At 39.0% G+C, this 20,000-nt stretch overlaps 1 protein-coding gene across 2 annotated transcripts in view; it reads right to left on the bottom strand.

The window, feature by feature from the left end:
• Window positions 1-20,000, bottom strand: part of CERT1 (ceramide transporter 1) — a 78,353-nt gene that overhangs the window by 51,516 nt on the left and 6,837 nt on the right. For both annotated transcript variants that reach the window (XM_072859547.1, XM_072859548.1), the window contains exon 3: window positions 1,707-1,823. In XM_072859547.1, coding sequence (XP_072715648.1) covers window positions 1,707-1,823 — 117 coding nt within the window. The remainder of the gene's footprint in view (window positions 1-1,706; window positions 1,824-20,000) is intronic.

The raw sequence follows: 20,000 nt of genomic DNA, 5'->3' as shown, positions 1-20,000 counted from the left end.
ACTAATGCTCCTCACTCATTAACAATCTGAAAAGGAGGTTGAATAAGATGACTTAAGTTTACCAGTAATACTAGACAGAAAAAGAAAAGCAAACAGATACCTCATGATAGAGGCTGGGCAGTAAAGCAAGAGAATAAAATTCAGTGTTGATAAATACAAGATTATATTTTTTTTGTGGCAGAAAAACAATTCTGAATTTACACATACAAGGACAAACTCTAAACTATTACCACTCAATACTTCCATATCATTAATAGGTGGTTCCATAAAATTGTCAGCTCAGAACTCAGCAACAGTTAAGGAAAGCCTTAGAAGTGGGAAAAGAACAGCATGAAAAACACTTCCCTTTGAAGCTGTGCAGAGCAGAGTTTAAGACAGGATTTGGGTTTTTCTCATTCATTCCTGCATGGTAGCATGCAATGACCCAGCCTGCATTTCTGCTTATCTGGACTTCAGGTTAAGTTCTGCTTTTATTTCACCAGCTAAATCATTCACCAAACCTAGTCTGAATTTTAGCCCAGGGTTATCCCCACAACCCCATACCTGAAGACCCTCATTCCTGTAAAATAGTTTTTGAAGTGTCAGCTGTACAGATCTGTAATCTAGCAACTTGTTCAGTGTATCCGAGACATTTCTCTCAAGTATTGCAAGAGTAATAAATTGCAGTATTTTTGTCTCAAGAATACTCCATGGTTAACTGCATTTTTTCAGACTACAGAAGAGAATCCTGGTTTTGCAACTTAATTTTGTATGTTTTAATGCTACCTCTGTATCAAAGTGAAGGCAAAATGCCAAGCTATAAATGGACTAATATTCTAATTGAGATTATTTTTTTTTAGAGAACCATTATCAAAAGGCAGCACTTTACATTTAAGAGCATGTACTGCATATTGTAAGGATTGTCCAATAAAAGATTAAACTTCCCAATTACACATAGTACTTACATAAGCAATACTTCAGGAAGCTCAAGGTAAAAATACCTACCTACTTAGGTATCTATTTTAATTTGTATTCCTGTAACACCTGTATAACCCAGATGCAGAAGTTGCATTGTGCTAGGTATTGTAGTTAAACTCAACACTTTGGGGCAGTGTCTATCTTGTACCTGAAAACATAATGGATGCTTCGCGTGCTACGTACTTTAAAAATACCGAACCTTCAAGCACTTTAGGTAAACTGAAAATAATTCATTGGAAGACATAAGGAATAGATCAGGAAAGCTAAACCAAGATGCTGATGAAGAGCAGGGCCTTAAAAGATGAGCAGACAAAAGCCAGTAATCAGACACACTAAAAGCAGACAAATGATGAAAGAGAGGAACCTAAAACCAGAATGATAATCTAGGAGAACTGACTCAAACTAACAAGTTTAACATCTAGGACAGATAAGAAACGATTCAATAATCGGTGAGAGAAGATGGACAAAACCATTAAAAAGTCACTCAAATATAATGCAAGCTTTTTCTTTTCCAAACTAGAGAGCTCAAGAAAGGTACACAGTCGTTAGCTCCCAGTTTTCTAAACTCTCATCTATGAAGAACAAGCAAATCCTTTGAAACGTATTTAACACACAGCTTCAATCTTGCAGCTTTTACCTGTCATAAATACCTTGTGTACTTTAATGACTGTACAGGGAAGCTTACAACTCTCTGCAAGCACCACCGGATCTAATGAGGGAATGAGAAAGGAAATAAAAAACCACCATACCTTGTGTTGTTCTATTGCATCTATCCACTGTTGTCTGTGGTCTGAGTCCTGAGCTCGGAGGTACCAAACACTATCGTTTACGCTAATATCAAATCTGCATTCGTCAAAGTCATGGGGCTGTGACAGAAAAGAGTATAAGAGGAGCTAAAATTAGCAAAATGATGAACAACACCTCACAGAATATTTTGACACTCAAATATTTTAACTAGAAAACCTGGTCTATATTGTCTTGAATTCATCCTAGATTCTAAATTCTGTTTTATGTAGCTGTCTCAAATAATGAACATACACTCTCGTAATGAAAAATGCCAGTCTCCTGAAATAGAAAAGCCTGTTTAATACATTCTTATTAAATAAAATTATCAAAAAAGTTCCACACAAACATTGACCAAAACTTTGTACTTTGAAACAAATGCTTTAGCAAAATAACTTCTGGACACAGCCAGGAAAATACACACACACACATATATATAATTTCAAAGCAGAAAAGAAATTAAGGTTATTGCTATCAGTATTGATTTGAGATGGAAGGAATACATACATTGTAGCAAAAAGCACCAGGATACAACCATAAAAGCAGATTATAGCAACATGACAAGGAAGAGTGGGAACTAAAGGAAGCTGTGGCACCCTCTGCCTCAACTGTTTTCACCAGGTAAAACAGGATTGTCAGATAGTTGGGAGCAACACACAATCCTTTCCAATATCACCACCTGCATCTAACTTTCAGTTCACATGCCTCAAATACTAAAAAGCTTTTATTTGTATTACAATGAAGCTGGTGAGGAAAGTACAGGGAAACAAAATGATCTAATCTGTCCTGTGCCCTGACACTGTCAGTTCAAAGCTACTCCTTAGCAAACATCCAACTGAGCATAACTCCCCCCCCCCCCCCCAAAACTATTCTTAAAGAAACATAACAGATATAGCTGAATACCTTTTTGAATTTGAATACAAATAAAAGTTACACATGCAAATAATCATAGGAAGCTAACAGGCTCTAAGGTTAAGGCAAATGATGCGATCTGAATCATAGAATACCAGGTTGGAAGGGACCTCAAGGATCATCTGGTCCAACCTTTCTTGGCAAAAGCACGGTCTAGACAAGATGGTCCAGCACTCTGTCCAGTTGAATCTTAAGTGTCCTGTGTTGGGGAATCCACCACTTCTCTGGGGAGATTATTCCAATGGCTGATTGTTCTCATTGTGAAAAATTTTCCTCTTGTGTAATCAAAATCAGTACCCATTACCCCTCCTCTTTTCCACATGACTCCTTGTAAAAAGGGAGTCTCCATCTTCTTTGTAGCCGCCCTCTAAATACTGGAACATGGTGATAAGGGTCACAGATATTGATCCCAGATGCTAAAGACAAGTCTACACGTTAGTAATATCCTTTACAATGTAAGATCCACTCTGCGAACATGTTCATCTTGCAGACAGCTAAAGCACTGTGGATCACTCATGAAACACTCCACAAAAGAAAACCTAGAAGCAAGTCTCATTTGTTGTCATGCACAACAGTCCAGTGTCAGTGAGAATTATTTTCAAAGGATCTGGAAGTCAGAAGCTACTTACACATAATACACAATCTTTCTTGTTTAAATATACTAAGAAGGAAGAAAAGCACAATAAAAGCCAAACTACCAAATAAAAAATGAGCTAGGAAGAGTTTAATAAAAATATATGAAGCTTCACTTTTTTTTTTAAAGCTTCATATATTTGGTCAAGGAACCTAAGTTCAATTTAAAGAAATTTAAACTTTCCACAGAAAAAAAAGTCAGCAATTGACAAAACTTACAATCAATCAACTGCAGCTACTGATTACTTAATACCTGATCATCTCAACCTAATTCAACTCAAACAACTTTCAAAACTGGTGCTATACCCTGCTTTGCCTTCACTGAACATAGGGATGTAAGAAGGGATATGTGGTGGTTTGACCTTGGCTGGCTGCCAGGTGCCCACCAAGATGCTCTATCACTCCCCCTCCTCAGCTGGACTAGGGGAAGAAATACAATGAAAGGCTCATGGGTCAAGATAAGGGCAGGGAGAGATCACTCACCAATTACCATCACAGGCAAAACAGACTCATCTTGGGGAAATTAATGTAATTTATTGCCAATCTAAATCAGAATAGGATAATGAGAAATAAGAACAAAACTAAAGGCATCTTGCCCCCACCCCTCCCTTCTTCCCAGGCTCAACTTCATTCCCAATTTTCTCTACCTCCTCCCCCCCCGAGCAGTGGAAGGGGACGGAGAATGGAGGTTGTGGTCAGTCCATCACATGTTGTCTCTGCTGCTCCTTCCATCTCACACCCTTCCCCTGCTCCAGTGTAGGGTCCCTCCCACAGGAGATAAACCTCCACAAACTTCTCCAATATGGGTCCTTCCCACAGGCTGCAGTTCTTCACAAACTGCTCCAGCATGGGTCCTTTCCATGGAGTGCAGTCCTTCAGGAACAGACTGCTCCAGCCAGCCTAGGTCCCCCATGGGGTCAAAAGTCCTGCCAGCAAACTTGCTCCAGTGTGGGCTCCTCTTCACAGGGTTATAGGTCCTGCCAGGAGCCTGCTCCAGCATGGGGTCTCCTCGGGGTCACAGCCTCCTTTGGGTACATCCACCTGCTCTGGCCTGGGGTCCTCCACGGGCTCCAGGGTGGATATCTGCTCCACTGTGGACCTCCATAGGCTGGAGGAGGACAACCTGCTTCCCCATGGTCTTCAGCATGAGCTGCAGGGGAATCTCTGCTCTGGCACCTGGAGCACCTCCTCCCCCTCCTTCTTCACTGACCTTGGTGTCTGCAGAGTTGTTTCTCCCACATATTCTCACTCCTCTCTCCCAGCTGCTGTCATGCAGCAGTTTTTACCCTTTCTTAAATGTTATCACAGAGACACTACCATCATTGCTGATTAGCTCAGCTTTGGCCACCAGCAGGTCCATCTTGGAGCCAGATAGAACTGGCTCTGTCATATATGGGGGCAGCTTCTGGCATCTTCTCACAGAAGCCACCTCTGTAGCACCCCCCCCCCCCCCCAAACCTTGCCACATAAACCCAATACAGGACATCAAGTCTTCTAGTCCAGGCCCCTCTTCTTCAAACTGCACTTACTACATTATTATTACTATATATGAGAAAGATGTTTATCTGCTTTAGGATAGCAAACCTGCCACATCAATGTGTCAGGCTTATATGCCTGTTCCCAGTCACCCATCTGCCAGGCCCTCCTTTAGCCATGTGGTGGGGGACATGCATCTACAGCAATGGAAGATTCTCCCAAAAGCCACCCAAAAAGCAAATGTACAAAAGTTAGCTATCAAAGTTTTTCCTGTTGTGACACCATTCCTCTGCTCGATCTCCCTCTCTCTAAAGTCCTTTGGGAGGAGTTAAAAGCAATTACATGCTATGCAGTTAGAAAGACTTGCCAAAATTAATCTTAAAAGCCTGCAGTACTACTGATTCCGCACTTCCATACATAACTTACTCCAGGGCACAACCATCCTTGCCTCCCCTTCCATCTCTAACCTAAACATCTGCTAATATGATTTAAGACCATCACCTCTCTGCCCTTTTCAAAGGCAGGTTTACATATTCCCTTTCTTTGCACAGCAACTTTTGATATATTTGAAAATCTATTCCTCATTGCTAAGACAGGGAAGGGAATTTTTTTCCTTGAGGTCTAGCTACAACCTTTAAACACTTTCCTGGGCCATTCACTGCATGTACACTTCCGCATTATCTATAGTTAAGAGACCAGGCCATCTAAAAGTCAGGTCTGGGGTTATACTTAGCGCACTGTGCAGTTCCATGTTACCAAAAAGCCAGCTGATCAGGTGGTCCTGTTAGAAAAGTTGCTTGAAGATAAGAAATATCCACAAACAAGTCTAAATACTGCTTCAAAAGGGAGTCAGGCAGGTGATACTATTTGCTCTTAACAGATGCATGTTACCTATTTACCATCTTGTAGTACTATTAATTGCCTATTTTCCATATTTTTGGCAACTGAAATCAGACCCATTATTTCCCCCCCCTTTTCCTCAGCTTTTTTTTTAAAGACAGGCTCCACCATAAGAACCCTGAATTAACTGAACATGAAAGGCAAATTCTCCAATATGCATTTTATCAAGAGCAAATAAAACACCTGAATCACGTGACCCTTTCTTTTCTTGAGAGAACAAATCACATTGTTGTTGATTAACCCTTTGTTGTTAGGTTAGCCAGCATCTTAGAGAAGATGCTGGCTCCAACAATTCCTTGTTGAGAACAAGGAATGAGCTCACGTTTTATCTTCATTGGTAACTTGGCAGACTTCAGCATGTAACTCTGGTATCATTTGTTACTTTCTCCTCCCCCACTGAACTATGGACAAACTTCCTTGGTTTCCCTCTTGCTATAAATGCTTTTATTGTTTTCTGTAGCTGCATCTAGCAGAAATGACAAAGCGTTATTCACCACTTCTCAGGTCTGTCCTTTATTCTTTGAACATACCCCTCGGACTAGTTTGGGCCTCTCCTTACGCTTGCTGGAAGTTTTTCCACTCCTCTTACCTTTACTTTCTTCTTGTAGACCTCTACTCATTTCATTTAGATCTCCTTTTTTCTGAGGTCCACTGTTTCTAGTCCAGCATTCACCTTCCTCCTTATGCTCAGAAGCAATTATAAAATGGTACAGTTCTTAGCCAACTGCCTGACAAGACACTGGAGGATAAATACGTATTTTCATCTGTAACAAACTAAGGACCTGTGCTGAGGCCAGGATATGTCCTACAACCACGCAGTAAGTTTTGACAACCAGGAAGCAGGATATGTCCTACTTCCACAACCACGATAAAGCAAGAAAGAGGAATGTTTTAGTCATGCAGGGAAGCAGGGAGCAAGTAGGACTTCACTATCTACCCGCAGGACCTAAAGCAGATTGGAGAACTCCAGCTGCTTTTTCCTAACATCCCCACCCCGCAGCAGCCACAAGCAGCATACGTAAATTGAGAAGGCACTGGGGAACAAAACCCAGACTGAAGTGACACTGTGAATGGGAGCACCTGAAAAACTTTATAGCATTTTCAAAGGTGAGTTGGGCAGACTTTAAGAGTCTGTGGCAGAGGCAGCCTGTGTGGGTGCCAAACGGCTCCTTCTAGAGCCAGCACTTTAAAAACCCAAACAGCTAAATCATAATTCCATGCAAGAATACGCTGCAAGAAACAGGCCTCCAGCATCCCCAAACACGCTTTCTGTATGCCTCCTAAGCTTTCTTCCGAGGCACCTGCAGAGAATCCTGCCAAAATAGAGGCAATTGTAAGTATTCAAGTGTCCCAGATCTTTCTGTATAAAACCAAATGATACTAGCTCTTAAACTCTAACCAAGCAAGAACAGTTTACGTGAAGAGACATTTACTTGGCTACAGTTACTGAGGAAGTCCATAGCCATCTCAGGTCTCATGAGTCACAGCTGACTGCATTGCCACAAAATCCTTCCTGCTATACAGCTCTCAAGCTTGAAGTATTCATGGAACAACCTTCAGAGCAGTATCTGCTTGAAAAATACCGGTTAAGTGCTTAAGGCAACTCACACATGGAACCTTAAGTCTTTTTACTTACTTCCTAACCTTCAAGAGTACTGCATGGGGGAAAAAAAAACCCCAAACTTGAATGAAGAAACTTTTTCTTGCTCTCTCACTACTCTAAATGGTATTTCTTCTTTTCCCTACCAAGGAAAGCTGGGGCAGTTCACAGTAGATCCAACTCAAGTCTGCACATCACAACTATTAAAGTGTGCTTGGGCTGCTATTCCCATTGCAGAACTAAAACTTATCTACAGTTAACTTGTTTTAAAATTTTGAACGTTTTTCGTATTAATAATACACCAAGCAGGGCACTAGGACACAAGACAAACAACAGAGGCCTACAGAAAATGAGAACCACCATTTAGTTCTCTCAGACACGAATGTCACTACAATAAATGCGACAGAGGCTGTCATCTAGCCTAGCTCCACTGGTTCACAGTTATTAACAAAACAATACCATATACTGCTATGAAGATAACGGCAGTTTACAATACAACAGTGTTATACACTATAATAACATATATTAACAGAGTGAAGACAAGCATTGTACTTACCTAATTCAGCAGTACAAAGCTATTATTCCTGAAGGTTTGACATAGCAGTTTTTTAATTGTTTTTTGTCATGCCAATAAGTCATTTTTAATACAAGATTAAGAGAAAACTTAGTATAGCTGTACATTGATTTTGCCCACCACTAAATGTGAAAACCTGTTCAGCTGCTGAATACACTTCTTGAATTTCTAAATTCCAGTCATATTTAAGCCAGATTCCAAAAACCTCTAATGCCAATTCTCATTCATCCTGCTAGAACACCACATTACTTACTTTTCTGTGGACTGAGTTATCACAGCCATAAAATCTTGTAAGAGATTTATATTCATAAAAAGGTAACTTTACAGTGAAGGCAAATATTAAGTACTACCTGTTTTATTCCCTCTAATAAGGGAAAAAGCTCAAATGATCTGAATCCCACTGATGAGCAGTTAGCTTTCAATCATTAGCAAAGACTTTAGTAGTAGCTTTAAGCTAAAACATGAAACCTGATGTTTCCCTACCACTTCTCTTAGTGCAGCTCAAAGCAAGTGAACAATTTCTCATTCTTTTTTCCAGGTAGGCTTGAGGATGGTGTCAGTCAAAAGGTACTTCACTGATAACTGAGAAAATGAATTAATATTTTTGTAATCAATTTTCTTAAAAAATGGCCTAAACTTATATGCCTTATATCAGAATATCTAAAGCTATTAAAAATGCTAATTGTCAGCTTTTAAAAAACAAAAAATGCTTTATATGAGTAAAACTGACTTAACATAAGACTATTCTTCCTATATAAAGCATTTTGCATATATTCTACTGATGCAAATGCTGCAACCCATGCTTACAGATTTTTTTTCCCCCAAGTAGGGACAGACCACCCCACGATCGCTTCTCCTCCACTCAGAATACAAGTTAGTGCATTTTGTCTTTTGCTTCATCTGATGGTACAGTACTGAAATACCACTTTGGAACTCTGATGTCTATCTGCAAGCACCTTCACATTCACAAGCCTGAAAAAAATCTTTTCAAGATAGCAGTCTCCACCAGCTGCAACTTAAATACTTCTTATAAGTGGACATGAAAAGTCATGCCCTGGAAAATGAGATGCAAGCCAGGCTATCACAACCAGTGTTTGCCAGCTCAGAGCTGAATACACAATCTTTTCCTACATGAATAGTGTCACTTTCCTACAATGCAAGGTACTATTTATCCACTGGTTTGTGGCTTAGTTTTTCCACCATCCGCACAAAATTCAGGAAAAAGCGTCCCTTCTGCACCATTTTGCAACTTCCTGAAATCCTCCAGTTACACAGTGCATGAACAAACTACTACTTCCTCCACAAAAGAGTTCAGAGCAGTTACCACATATGAAGATCTACAGATCTGCCTATACATTCTCATAGGTCATTCAATAGGTTCTGGACCTGGATGTATTCACTCAAATGCCAAAACCCCCTCTATTGTCTCTAGCTTCCAACAGGAAATCCAGATCATTCCAGGACAATATGTACAGGACAAGAAAGGATAGAGGGGGACAAGCAATTACCAGAATACACTAAATTGCATCTATAACATGGTATTGCTTTTGAAACAGACAGAAGTTCAAAAGAGGACTGTGCTCGCACATAAGCAAGGGAACATCCTCACAACAGGAGGCGGCAAACTGGACAAAAGGCGAGATGTGTATTTGATAATTTAGGAAGCAATGGACAAAAACACTATCGCATGTTAAACAGAGAAAAGGCGTAACATCTTATATGATGAGCTATAGAAATATGATGCTGAGGACCTTAAAGAGTAGCTTATCTGATGCAACAGAAAAAGGAGAAGCCAGTGAAAGCAATGTAAAGTAACAGGTAACAAGATCAAATTAAAAAAAATGTCTTCACCATTTTCAGTAAGGAGCAGGTATTAAAATAAGAAAAACATTGCAGTTATTCAGAAGTGAGGCTAACACCAAAGTGTGTATTTTGACTGTGGAAGCAAATGAAAAAAGAACCTATCTGATGCCAGGAAGGAAAAGTTATATGAACACTTTCTTTATGTACTTATGTTGAGGTGCTAACAAAAACCCAAAGATAAAAAGTTTACTTTAAGATTTGTGCTGTATGATTGAAGGAATTAATTTTAAAAGTACACATGAAAACTGCATTTCAGCTCCCATGTAAAACTAGTTTGGAATTGGCAAAGGCTATGATTATTCAGCTAGAAAAAAAGGCAAGTGAAAAACCTCAGCCAAGTTTCAAAAAGTGCACATCTTAAAATAATTTTTCTAAAGCATTTAATTCATGACAGATCCAAATTGTAGAGGAGTTATGTCCCCTCCCTACAAAATTTAAAATGGCTGAAAACATGCTAACTTATGAAAACCACTGAACAGAAAAGATAGTGAAATGAAGTACCACAGAGATTATTTTAAAGTTGTATTCTATATGGTGAATAGTACTCTAAAATAATCAATGGAAAAATCTTCTCAATCAGCTGAATGAAAATACATGCTTTACCAATGAATACTATGCTTGGTAAGAATTTTACCAGACAAGATAGGTCTAAAACCATTGTCTTTTGTGCCCTACTAAATACTAAGAAAAAGTATTTAGTAAAGTTAGCATATTTCTTTCTGGAGTCACTGCTCATTTTTCAGAATACATCCTGAACACTGCTGTTCCAAATGGTCTATTCCTTCTTGTATCCTTTCTTGACATTATTTCCTCTGAATGAGCATCATCACTGTATTTTCCTTTAGAGATGTCTTCCTTTCCCAAAGTTTGAGTACACGCAGCAAAATCCTCCCTCTGCTTAGGAACAATCCTTGTCCCTTCTTCTTTCAAAGAAGTGCATTAGTCACAAGCTATGCCTATGCTGACTTTCTAAATTACTGCAGTAGCTTGACCCTGGCTGGCTGCCAGACCCCCACCCAGCCACTCTCTCACTCCCCCTCCTCAGCTGTACAGAAGAAAATAAGATGAAAAGCTCATGGGTCACAATAAAGACAGGGAGATCACTTATCTACTGCCATCATTGGCAAAACAGACTTGACTTGGTGAAAATTAATTTATTGCCAATTAGAGTTGGATGGTAAGAAACAAACACAAAACTAAAAACACAGGCACAGGGGGATGGGGAATGAGGGCTGCAGTCAGTTCATAATTCTTTAGCTCTGCTGCTCCTTCCTCACGCTCTTCCCCTGCTCCAGCATGGATCTCCATGGCTGCAGTCCTTCAGGATAAACCTGCTCCAGCGTGGGCTCTCCAGAGGTTGCAGCCTCCTTCGGAGCATATCCAGCTGCTACGGTAGGGTCCTTCACAGTGTGGAAATCTGATCTGGTGCAGTCCCCTCCACAGGCTGCAGCAAAATGCCTGCTGTGCAAGGGATCTCTGCTCCACACCTCCTCCTCCTGCTCTCACCTCGGTGCTTGCAGGGCTGTTTCTCACACTTCTTCCTCACTCCTCTTTCTCACACACTACTGAGAGCATTTTTGCCCTTTAACTATGTTTATCTCTAGGTGTCACCACAGTGGCTGAGGGGCTCAGCTGTGCCCTGTGGTGGGTCTGCTGGAGCTGTCTGGAACTGGCCATGTACAGCAGAGGCCACCCAGCAGCCCCCACCCTTGCCATATACACCCAGTGCAATTATAAAAGTCCACCAAGATCCTTTTGTCTCTACAAGTTATTTTTGAAGACACTTGGCTTTGGAAGTATAAACATTAAAGTTACTAAATAAAGCCATTACTTTAATTTTGCAAGGGTTTTTTAAATATCATTAACTATCCTAGATCTAACTCTCAGTGTGGAACAACTTAGAGAAAGCATTATACTTCATTGTTTACAATACATTTTATTAAAAATGCACTGAAAATCCAAGAGATGTTGCAAGTTGTAATTCACTGTATTTGTTACACCCCCCACCCCCCAAAAAAACCCCAAACCAAAAACCCGCCAAGATCCAAGTAGATCCACAAACCTGGGGAATTACGGTCAGCCAAAATTCTGGTTGCCCTTTCTGAATTCCAAACTCCAGGCAAAACCTAATAGAAACATTGGACTGGGATGTCTTGACTTTCCTTGCTGTTATTCTTTAGCAGTAAGAACCCACTTTTTAGTTACATCTGCTGTCTCTTTTTTTTTTAACAGGATATAGGGAAACCTTATTGCAAGTAAACAAGACAGCTTTATGCCTACCAAAACAGTGATGATCCTTTTAGGTGGTAAAACATGGGACATCTATTCGTTTGCTCATTACTACATTAAAAAGAAAAACTTCCTCATAGTGGCACATTTACAGATGTAGAAAAATCTTGTCAAGAAAATAGGCTTAAAAATATAAAAGCCTCTTAAATATTTCTACATTCTTTGCTACCACTCAAATATTTCACTTTAGGTCTTAGGTTAGGATATTTGCCTTTCAAAATGCCTTTCAGCACTGCATCTTCTTTTAAATAATGATCTTATCTTTCCAAAACCTAGCTAAAGTAGACAGCCCACTGCATCCATGAAAGCAGAAGCATGCTAAGTAGAATGTAATATTAGCTTGTTAGCATGCTATGCAAACTTTAAGATTAGCTTTGTTTAATCCATTGCAAAGAAGCTCTCTCATCTAAGAATCACCTTTCTAAGTCTGGAACAAGCATATATTGTAGGTGTTACTTTAGCAGTGAAACCACATTTAAAATTTGAAACCTACAGTTCTCAAGAGAAAACCTGGTCAATCTGGTTTTCTGCACACCTGGCAGAGAGGTTCAGCTGCAGGAGTGATCATATAAAAATAATTTTTAGGTTTTTTATGGGGAATCAACTATCCTATAGCCTTACAGTACCCAATTTGTTAATTAATATTATATCCAATTATTTCCCTGTCAATAATGTGGAATTACTATGTAGTAATCAAGGCACGCTGTATTGGTTGATACGTAAACACACCTCTGACACATGCTATTCCCAATTGCCTACTGAAAAACCAATGACTTGTGATAGCAAGACCTAGAGTATAACAAATGTGCACTTGAAATATCAGCTAAATTTTGGTCCAAGGCATGGAATTCACTGTGTTGTTAGAAGAAATGAGGCCAAGACTGAAATAGTTGTAAAACAGCATGTGCACACAGCCACTGCCTAAAGCGACCTCCTAGGGTATCTATAGTGGATACCCTACATAAGAGCTCCATGGATTAGTGATGGGGTAATTAACAGTTTCTGGTATGCACCATGAGAAATCAGGACATAACTAATGGGCCTGTCCTGTTTGAACATAGTCTGAAGAATTCTAAACTTTACTGAAGTCATAACAACTTGCCTTTAGAGCTAACTGTCAGTTAATGACTCGAGGATATGAGATACTGGAAATGGAATTGTACATGTTGTCTCTTTGGTGGGAACCAAACCAAAGAACTGAGTCCCCTGCAGAAAAATGCACATGATGCTTCTCAGGTATCCATTAGGAGCAAAATATTTGCATTATCCATCAACATCATGCATCAGCCATAGGGAAAAAAAAATCAGAATTATACCACCCTGAAAAATATCAGCTTAGAATTGATTTGAAATCACCAAATTAAACTCGTTAGGAATCCCATCATACACAGCAAGAAACTAGAGTTATTAATCAGGCAGGAAGCAAGGCAACTTCATATCAACTTTAAAGGATGCAGAAACCCTGTGTGTCACTTTTTTAAAAGTTTATTTTTATAGGACTGTCAAATATAGGAGCAGGAATCATACGTACACTGCTGCACCCCTAAAATCACTATTTGTGTATTGATCAGCTTCGTTGTATCTCATACCATGTACTGCAGTGTGCCACGGAAGACCCAAAAGCTGTACATATACCAGCAGCAACAGTACAATATAGATTTCACAAGTAAACCATGAGGCAACACCCAGAGAAGATATTCTACCCTAAGATAAAAGCCATGCTTTGCAGCAGTATGTTGAGCTGGCAGAGAGTGCAGAGCACCCTGGACTTAGACTCAGTGACGGGAACAGAGTTCCCATCCTATAAAATCAGTGGAGCTGCAGCTAATGCAGAGGCCTGCCGCACCTGTGAAAGCAGCACAATAAGACTTAAGGTTAGCTTGGTTTGAATCCAAACATAAGCAATTTAATATAGTACAACTGTATAAGCACTTCTGTAAATGCAGTATTAACATTACTAGCAACAGGCCTTATGCTAACTATACAAGTTGTGACTTGTGAGGCTCATTATCAACTTGTTATGAAAACTAGCTCTGTGAACTAGACCTTGGTACCAGATTTCTCTTGTTATGACATACAATGTTAAGCATAAGATAACAAAAGCCTTGAAAATATGGACACCAGACTAAAAGTAGAGGCCCCAGAACCATAAACAACTCCTTAATGGTCAATTACTGGTCAGTGAGAAAGTGCAACCTCCAGAGCTGGGAAGGCTGTTTTTCTCCAATTAGCAGCAGCTACACAAGGGAAAAAACTGAACAGCTGAGCAACAGGGCAACAACAAGGCATCTGGGAAAAGTAACTGGAAAGCCTGGGAAAGTAACACCTCCCCAGCATCACACCACATGTAGTCCAGGACCAGGAGTCTCAATCATTTTATAAAAGATGGTTATAAAAGATCCTAAATTGAGGGGCAGCAGGTTGGCAGAAGATGCCTACTTCAATTCTGTCCCTGTCCTGTCATCCACCTCCCCCCCACCCCTTATGGAAGGGCTCTTCACTCAGGTCACCTTGACCTCAGCAACTAGGACCATCAAGAACAAAGATACCAGGCTAGCAATATGGTACTGGCTACATGGTACTGCATACTTACAGCTACTTTAGGATCTAAGTCAGATATCAGACTGACTGCATTGAATACATAATTATAATGGTTAGTGTGCAAGAACTAATGTATAGTGGCAATTAACAATGTGTAAGAACTAATTACAAGCACAAGGCATGTTGCTAATGTCAGCCTAAAAGCTTTCATTCTGAAGTTTAAAATTGACCTGATTTGTCAGTCTAAACTCCTCCATCACAGCTACCTCTAATTCCTTGATAACTACAATAACATTTGTGTACATCTGTATCTACATATGCATACATATTTAGTTGTGAAAGAGCTTAAAAAGAGAGCTTAAGAAAAAGAGCAACTTTTCTCCTTAAAAGAGAGCAACTTAAAAACACTAGTCACAATACGATCTGGGTTAAGTGCCTGGAGACATGGGGTAGCAAATTCTATTCCAACTGGTCCTCTTCATTGAGGAATGGTGGACTTCAGCTGAGTGGAAAGACACACCAAACAGGCCACGAAGTGGCTGAAGTTGGCGAGAATATTTGATCTAATCCACATTGATTAGAATTCATGAGGAACATGGCAAAAGCAGCAACCGAAGTATATGCCTGAAGGAGGAGGCAAAAAGATGAACTAGGAGAAGCAGAAACAACACTCAAGTGATCATCTGTGAAGAACTACTCGCAGTATATGAACACAAGTGAAAGGCTAGTAAGATAGCAACTTTAGGAGGCAGCAATACAGGATGGCCTGGTGCAGCTGCATATTAGTAGATTAAAAAAAAGAGTATTCTGGCCTTTTTACTTAGCATTCTAGGAATGCATATCAGAAAGTGATGTCTTGTATTGTACAAATACTCAATAGAGATGTTAAAAATGCCATTAGTGACTATCATAAGACAGATCAGATAATCAACAGCAGGTTGCCTAGCAGGACTGTTGAGCAACACTACAACCCCGGAAGGGCATGACATATGAACCAACTGTATCCATAAACAATAAACAAACTATAAATCAATCTATGAAGATGCACAGAAAGTCAGATGAGCAAGAATAAGGATTGCAAATACCACAGAAAAATTTGCTGAGGTATAAAATCATAGCTTTAACACCAAATGCAAACACTGGAATTATTTAAGGCTTGGTATAGCATCTGTGATAAATGCTCCACAGCATGAAAATGCTCTGATATAAGCCATGGGCAAGAATCACGCTCCTGAAGTGGATGTCAAATCATGAACACTACTAAAAATTAATTAATTCTCTTAATAAAACAAAAAATTTCAAGTGGGGGAATGATATTCTAACTGATAATAAAAAGTGACAGGAGTACTGTTGGACTACAGCCCTAATCTCAAGTATGTGGTAAAACATGATTATATTCAAGAATTAAAGCTGAATTATTCAGCAATATTAAGTAATCCTAAAATATTTGGTTAATACACATTACTGATTTTTTTCATATCTTAATCATTATGGAATTCTTCATCATAATATGACGAACGCTCTCACCTGAGCTGATCTGGGTGCATATTTTTCCACTTCTGACTTAATTTCCTCAACACATAATAAGGAAGAAATCTTCTATTTCTCTACCCTGCCAAATAATTGCTTTTTGCTTGCCAAGGATATTAGCACTCTGTAGCACTTTGATAAATACAGGGCAATGTTCTGACATTTTCACTTTGAACATCAACCCATCCATTGCTGGTTCAGGTAACTCAGAGACATATACAAATCTGTACAGAGGATGTGAATACTAAAAATAATTGTTCAGGAGAATCCCATGTTCCAAGCAACTGCTGCCTGCTGCACCAGCACTGGCCCAGTGTCATTATCTCTCAGGCATCAACTCCCTTTCTCTCTCTCACTCCCCTGTTGCTCTTTGGCATTTTCCTCTCCAGAATACAATCCTCTCAGGCCTTTCACATATGAGTAAGCATTCCTGACCACACTTGCCTCTGTCCAGAACATCCATTCAGATTTCTCTCCCACTTAGCCAAGATTTTCCAGTCTGGATTTAGCTACTTGATTATTTAAGGCACACACCAAAGCCTGAAAGTACTAATTGCCATGTGTCCTAAATAAACCCCTATCTAGTTAGGTCTTGTATTCTATGTCTTAGTTTACTCAGGTCATCTTTTTAGTAGCAATTAAGGCTGAGGAAGCACTTTATCAAATTACAGAAAATGAATTATTTAATTAAATGCTCATCACTTCATACTAAAACAGACTGTTTTCCAACCTCAGACAGTTGGAAACAGTATTTTCCCATGCAATTAGCAATTATTACAAATTTACTGCTATGGTATTTCTGCCCAGGGCGCAAATTTATAGCTTAGCTTTTTTAATAAAAGCTTTCACCAACTACAAGCTATCGGTTCCCATTCAACTTAACTAGCAACAGATTGAATCAAACCTATCAGTAGATAAAAGCTGCAATTACATCATTCTTCTTTTATCATCAGCAGGCCTGTTAGCAAGATCAAAGTTCGCAGAAGTAACTAGAAAAAAGCCAATCCAAAGTTTACCGACATTAGTCCTCCAAGTGGGTCTACTTCTATACACTACCACTCCAACTGCTTCCCAAATACCATTACATTTCACAAAATTTAAAAGAAACACACCAACGTACTGTTGATGTCAAGAGTAAATTTTTGAAAGTCTACTTTGCAAGACATGATTCTTCACACTAAAAGTGTTTTAAACAATACTAAGAATATTTGCCTAGCACTGACATTTCCTTCAATTAAAAATACACATCTTTATTCTAAAACTTAAGCATTTGTAGAGTTTAAAGTTTCTGTGAAAAAAGCTCTCATAGGAAGCTTGTGTATGTGTTTAAATTGACAAATGCATGAACCATCATCTGTTAACTCATCAATCTATTTTTAAAAATGTCAATCTATTTCCCCTCACAAGTGCCCAATTATTAATGGTGGCCAGCATCATACTATAAATAAGAAATACTGCTAGAGTGAGGAAGGGTAGCTCTTCAACTAACCGTATCTTTAAAAAAAGTGGGGTAAGTTTTTTCTTATTAGTGGCTGGTTGCTGGGAAGAACTATCTCACTCTTTCCTCAGACTATGTGTAAGGAAATGAGAAGGTTAAAATTGGAAACTGCCAGTTTAGCTCTTTCATGCATAGTACTCTTGTTCTTTTCGTAAACTGGAACTAACACATGTTTATACCAGCCCTGATTTATAACATGAATATTTATTAAGTTATTCACAATAGCAATTAATTGCTATTTAGAAAAAAAAGCTAAGACAATTCACTAAGCTATCTCTTGGGCAGACTTCATTTTTCTATCTTCTCGCCTGTCCGGAGCTCCAGATATTCACAATAGATATTCAAGAAATCCACTCTTTCAGAAGTCCATTCTGAAGGGGAATGGCTTGCAACTTGTATATTAATATAAAACGTAATTACTGCCTTCATTAAGCAACAGTGCTTTCTAATTACTGTTTCTTAAAAAAAGCAAACCTAGTTTACTGAAAATATCTCCATTATGCAAACTGAGTTTATTGCTCAATCCTGGCCCAGGCATTTCCACAGAACTGTCTAAACATCTCTTTACAACATAACAAAGTGCTCTAAAAAAAGGACTAATAACCAATAGCATTTTTCCATTAAGATTTTGATATGAGTATGCATCATCACAGTACAACCAAAACCAAGGAAATCATAGCATCACAGTTATTGCACCTTGCTTAAGCTACCAAATTAGAAATCAAGAAGTTTTTCTATATCAGTCATATATACAGAAAGGAAGATGAAGACCAACCACCAGATTAAAACAACATGGCAAGTATGAATCCTATCTGAGGAAAATCTGAAGGTTAAGATGGAACATAAGCTTTTGGAACTCTTCCTGCATAGGTAGTCATCTCTAGTGAAAAAAATACAAAGTTCACAGATGGCCGAGTTTAACCATTCTTAAAATTTATCAAGCATGACATTTCTCTTAAGCATTTTTCAAGATCCTCCACATGGATCAATGCAGAAGAGCTATCCTGACCAGCCAAATCCTTTCTGGAAAAACCCTAGAACTCATGAGATAAACACTTTGTTGTTAAGAATTTGTAAACAGGTTTGAAAATCTATTAATATAAATTACCACCAGGATTAAATTAGTGCTGGCCTTTCTGTGAGACTGCCTGAAGTGGGGGGGCACAGCAGATGGCCTCGAGAGTTCCCTTCCAGCTTAAGTTATTCTGTGCATACCATGTTATTCTTGATACATCACACTGTGACTGCATGAGTTAGTGCAAGCCACTCTGTACAAAAGCAGTGATGGCACTATCAGAACAGACACAGTAATCAAGGCAAAGAAAGTACAACCTGAAAGGCCAGTTTGCCTGGAAGTTGGACTTCCAGCTCTACAGAGCATTTCTGTTTGTTCTTTCAGTGACAGACCCTAGACCTTCCAACTCCAAAGCTGAATCCCACAGATCCACCACTACAGGACAATCAACATTTGCTCCTAATCATGTACACAGAAGTGCCCATCGAAAGTTTGACTTTAAGAATGAAAAACTACAAAGTTTTGTTAACAAAGGGTTATCTTCAATAAACGCCATCTGGCTTTGACAACCAACTACAGCAGTAAATTAGGATGTCCAGGCTAGATTAATATAACAAAGCTTAAATCTGTGCATATATGAACTTTTCATAATACCCATAATTTCCTCTCATCCCTTGACCACATAACAGAACTTTTAACTTGAGTTCAAGCCTCCACCTTGTTACAAACCAATTAAACACCTTTGAGGTGTTTCTGCTTATCTGGCTAAAAGCAACTCCGTTAGCATCATGTATTGACTTTCATTGTCCTCCCCATAACTTAATCCACATGGCCAGTTCTTAACAGTTCATTACTTGATGTAATCCAGTGAGTACACAATAAATACTAATCCTTTAGTCCTCTATTCTAGAAAAATCAGCTCTTTTCAGTCACAGTGGTTAATACAGCAAGTAGTCCAACCAGACCCCATCTTTTTCATTCAACTAAAGACTACTGTCACAGGAACCTACCTGTTTTGGAGGGATGACATAATTCTACACTTGAAATACCTGAAGAAGCTATTTTAACAAGCTAATTTAACAAGTCTTCCTCTTATTAAATAAAGAGGGGAGAGACAAGTGTCTTATAAAATATCCCTGTAGAATTATCTGTCTATCAATCTCTGCCCAATGTGATAAGAATGATAAAAAAAAGCAGAAGCAACTGCAGCTTTCTGAATACAACATTCATGTCTCAGTTAATACTATGACTTATCATTAGGCTGGTCTTCATTGCTGGAAGTGCAGTAAGACTACTCATGACAGCAGCTTTCCAAATCTGTGCTTATACATCAACAAAACATGGACCTTCTATACTACTAGCAGCATTAATTACACACAGAAAATCATTACATTCCCCATTGAATCCAAACATGCATACCTAATCTGAG

The sequence above is a fragment of the Ciconia boyciana genome, chromosome 4 (genome assembly GCF_034638445.1).
Source record: "Ciconia boyciana chromosome 4, ASM3463844v1, whole genome shotgun sequence".
NCBI classification, from domain to species: Eukaryota; Metazoa; Chordata; class Aves; order Ciconiiformes; family Ciconiidae; genus Ciconia; species Ciconia boyciana.
The sequence above is the reverse complement of the archived record's forward strand: the minus strand, read 5'-3'. Positions and strand labels throughout refer to the sequence as shown.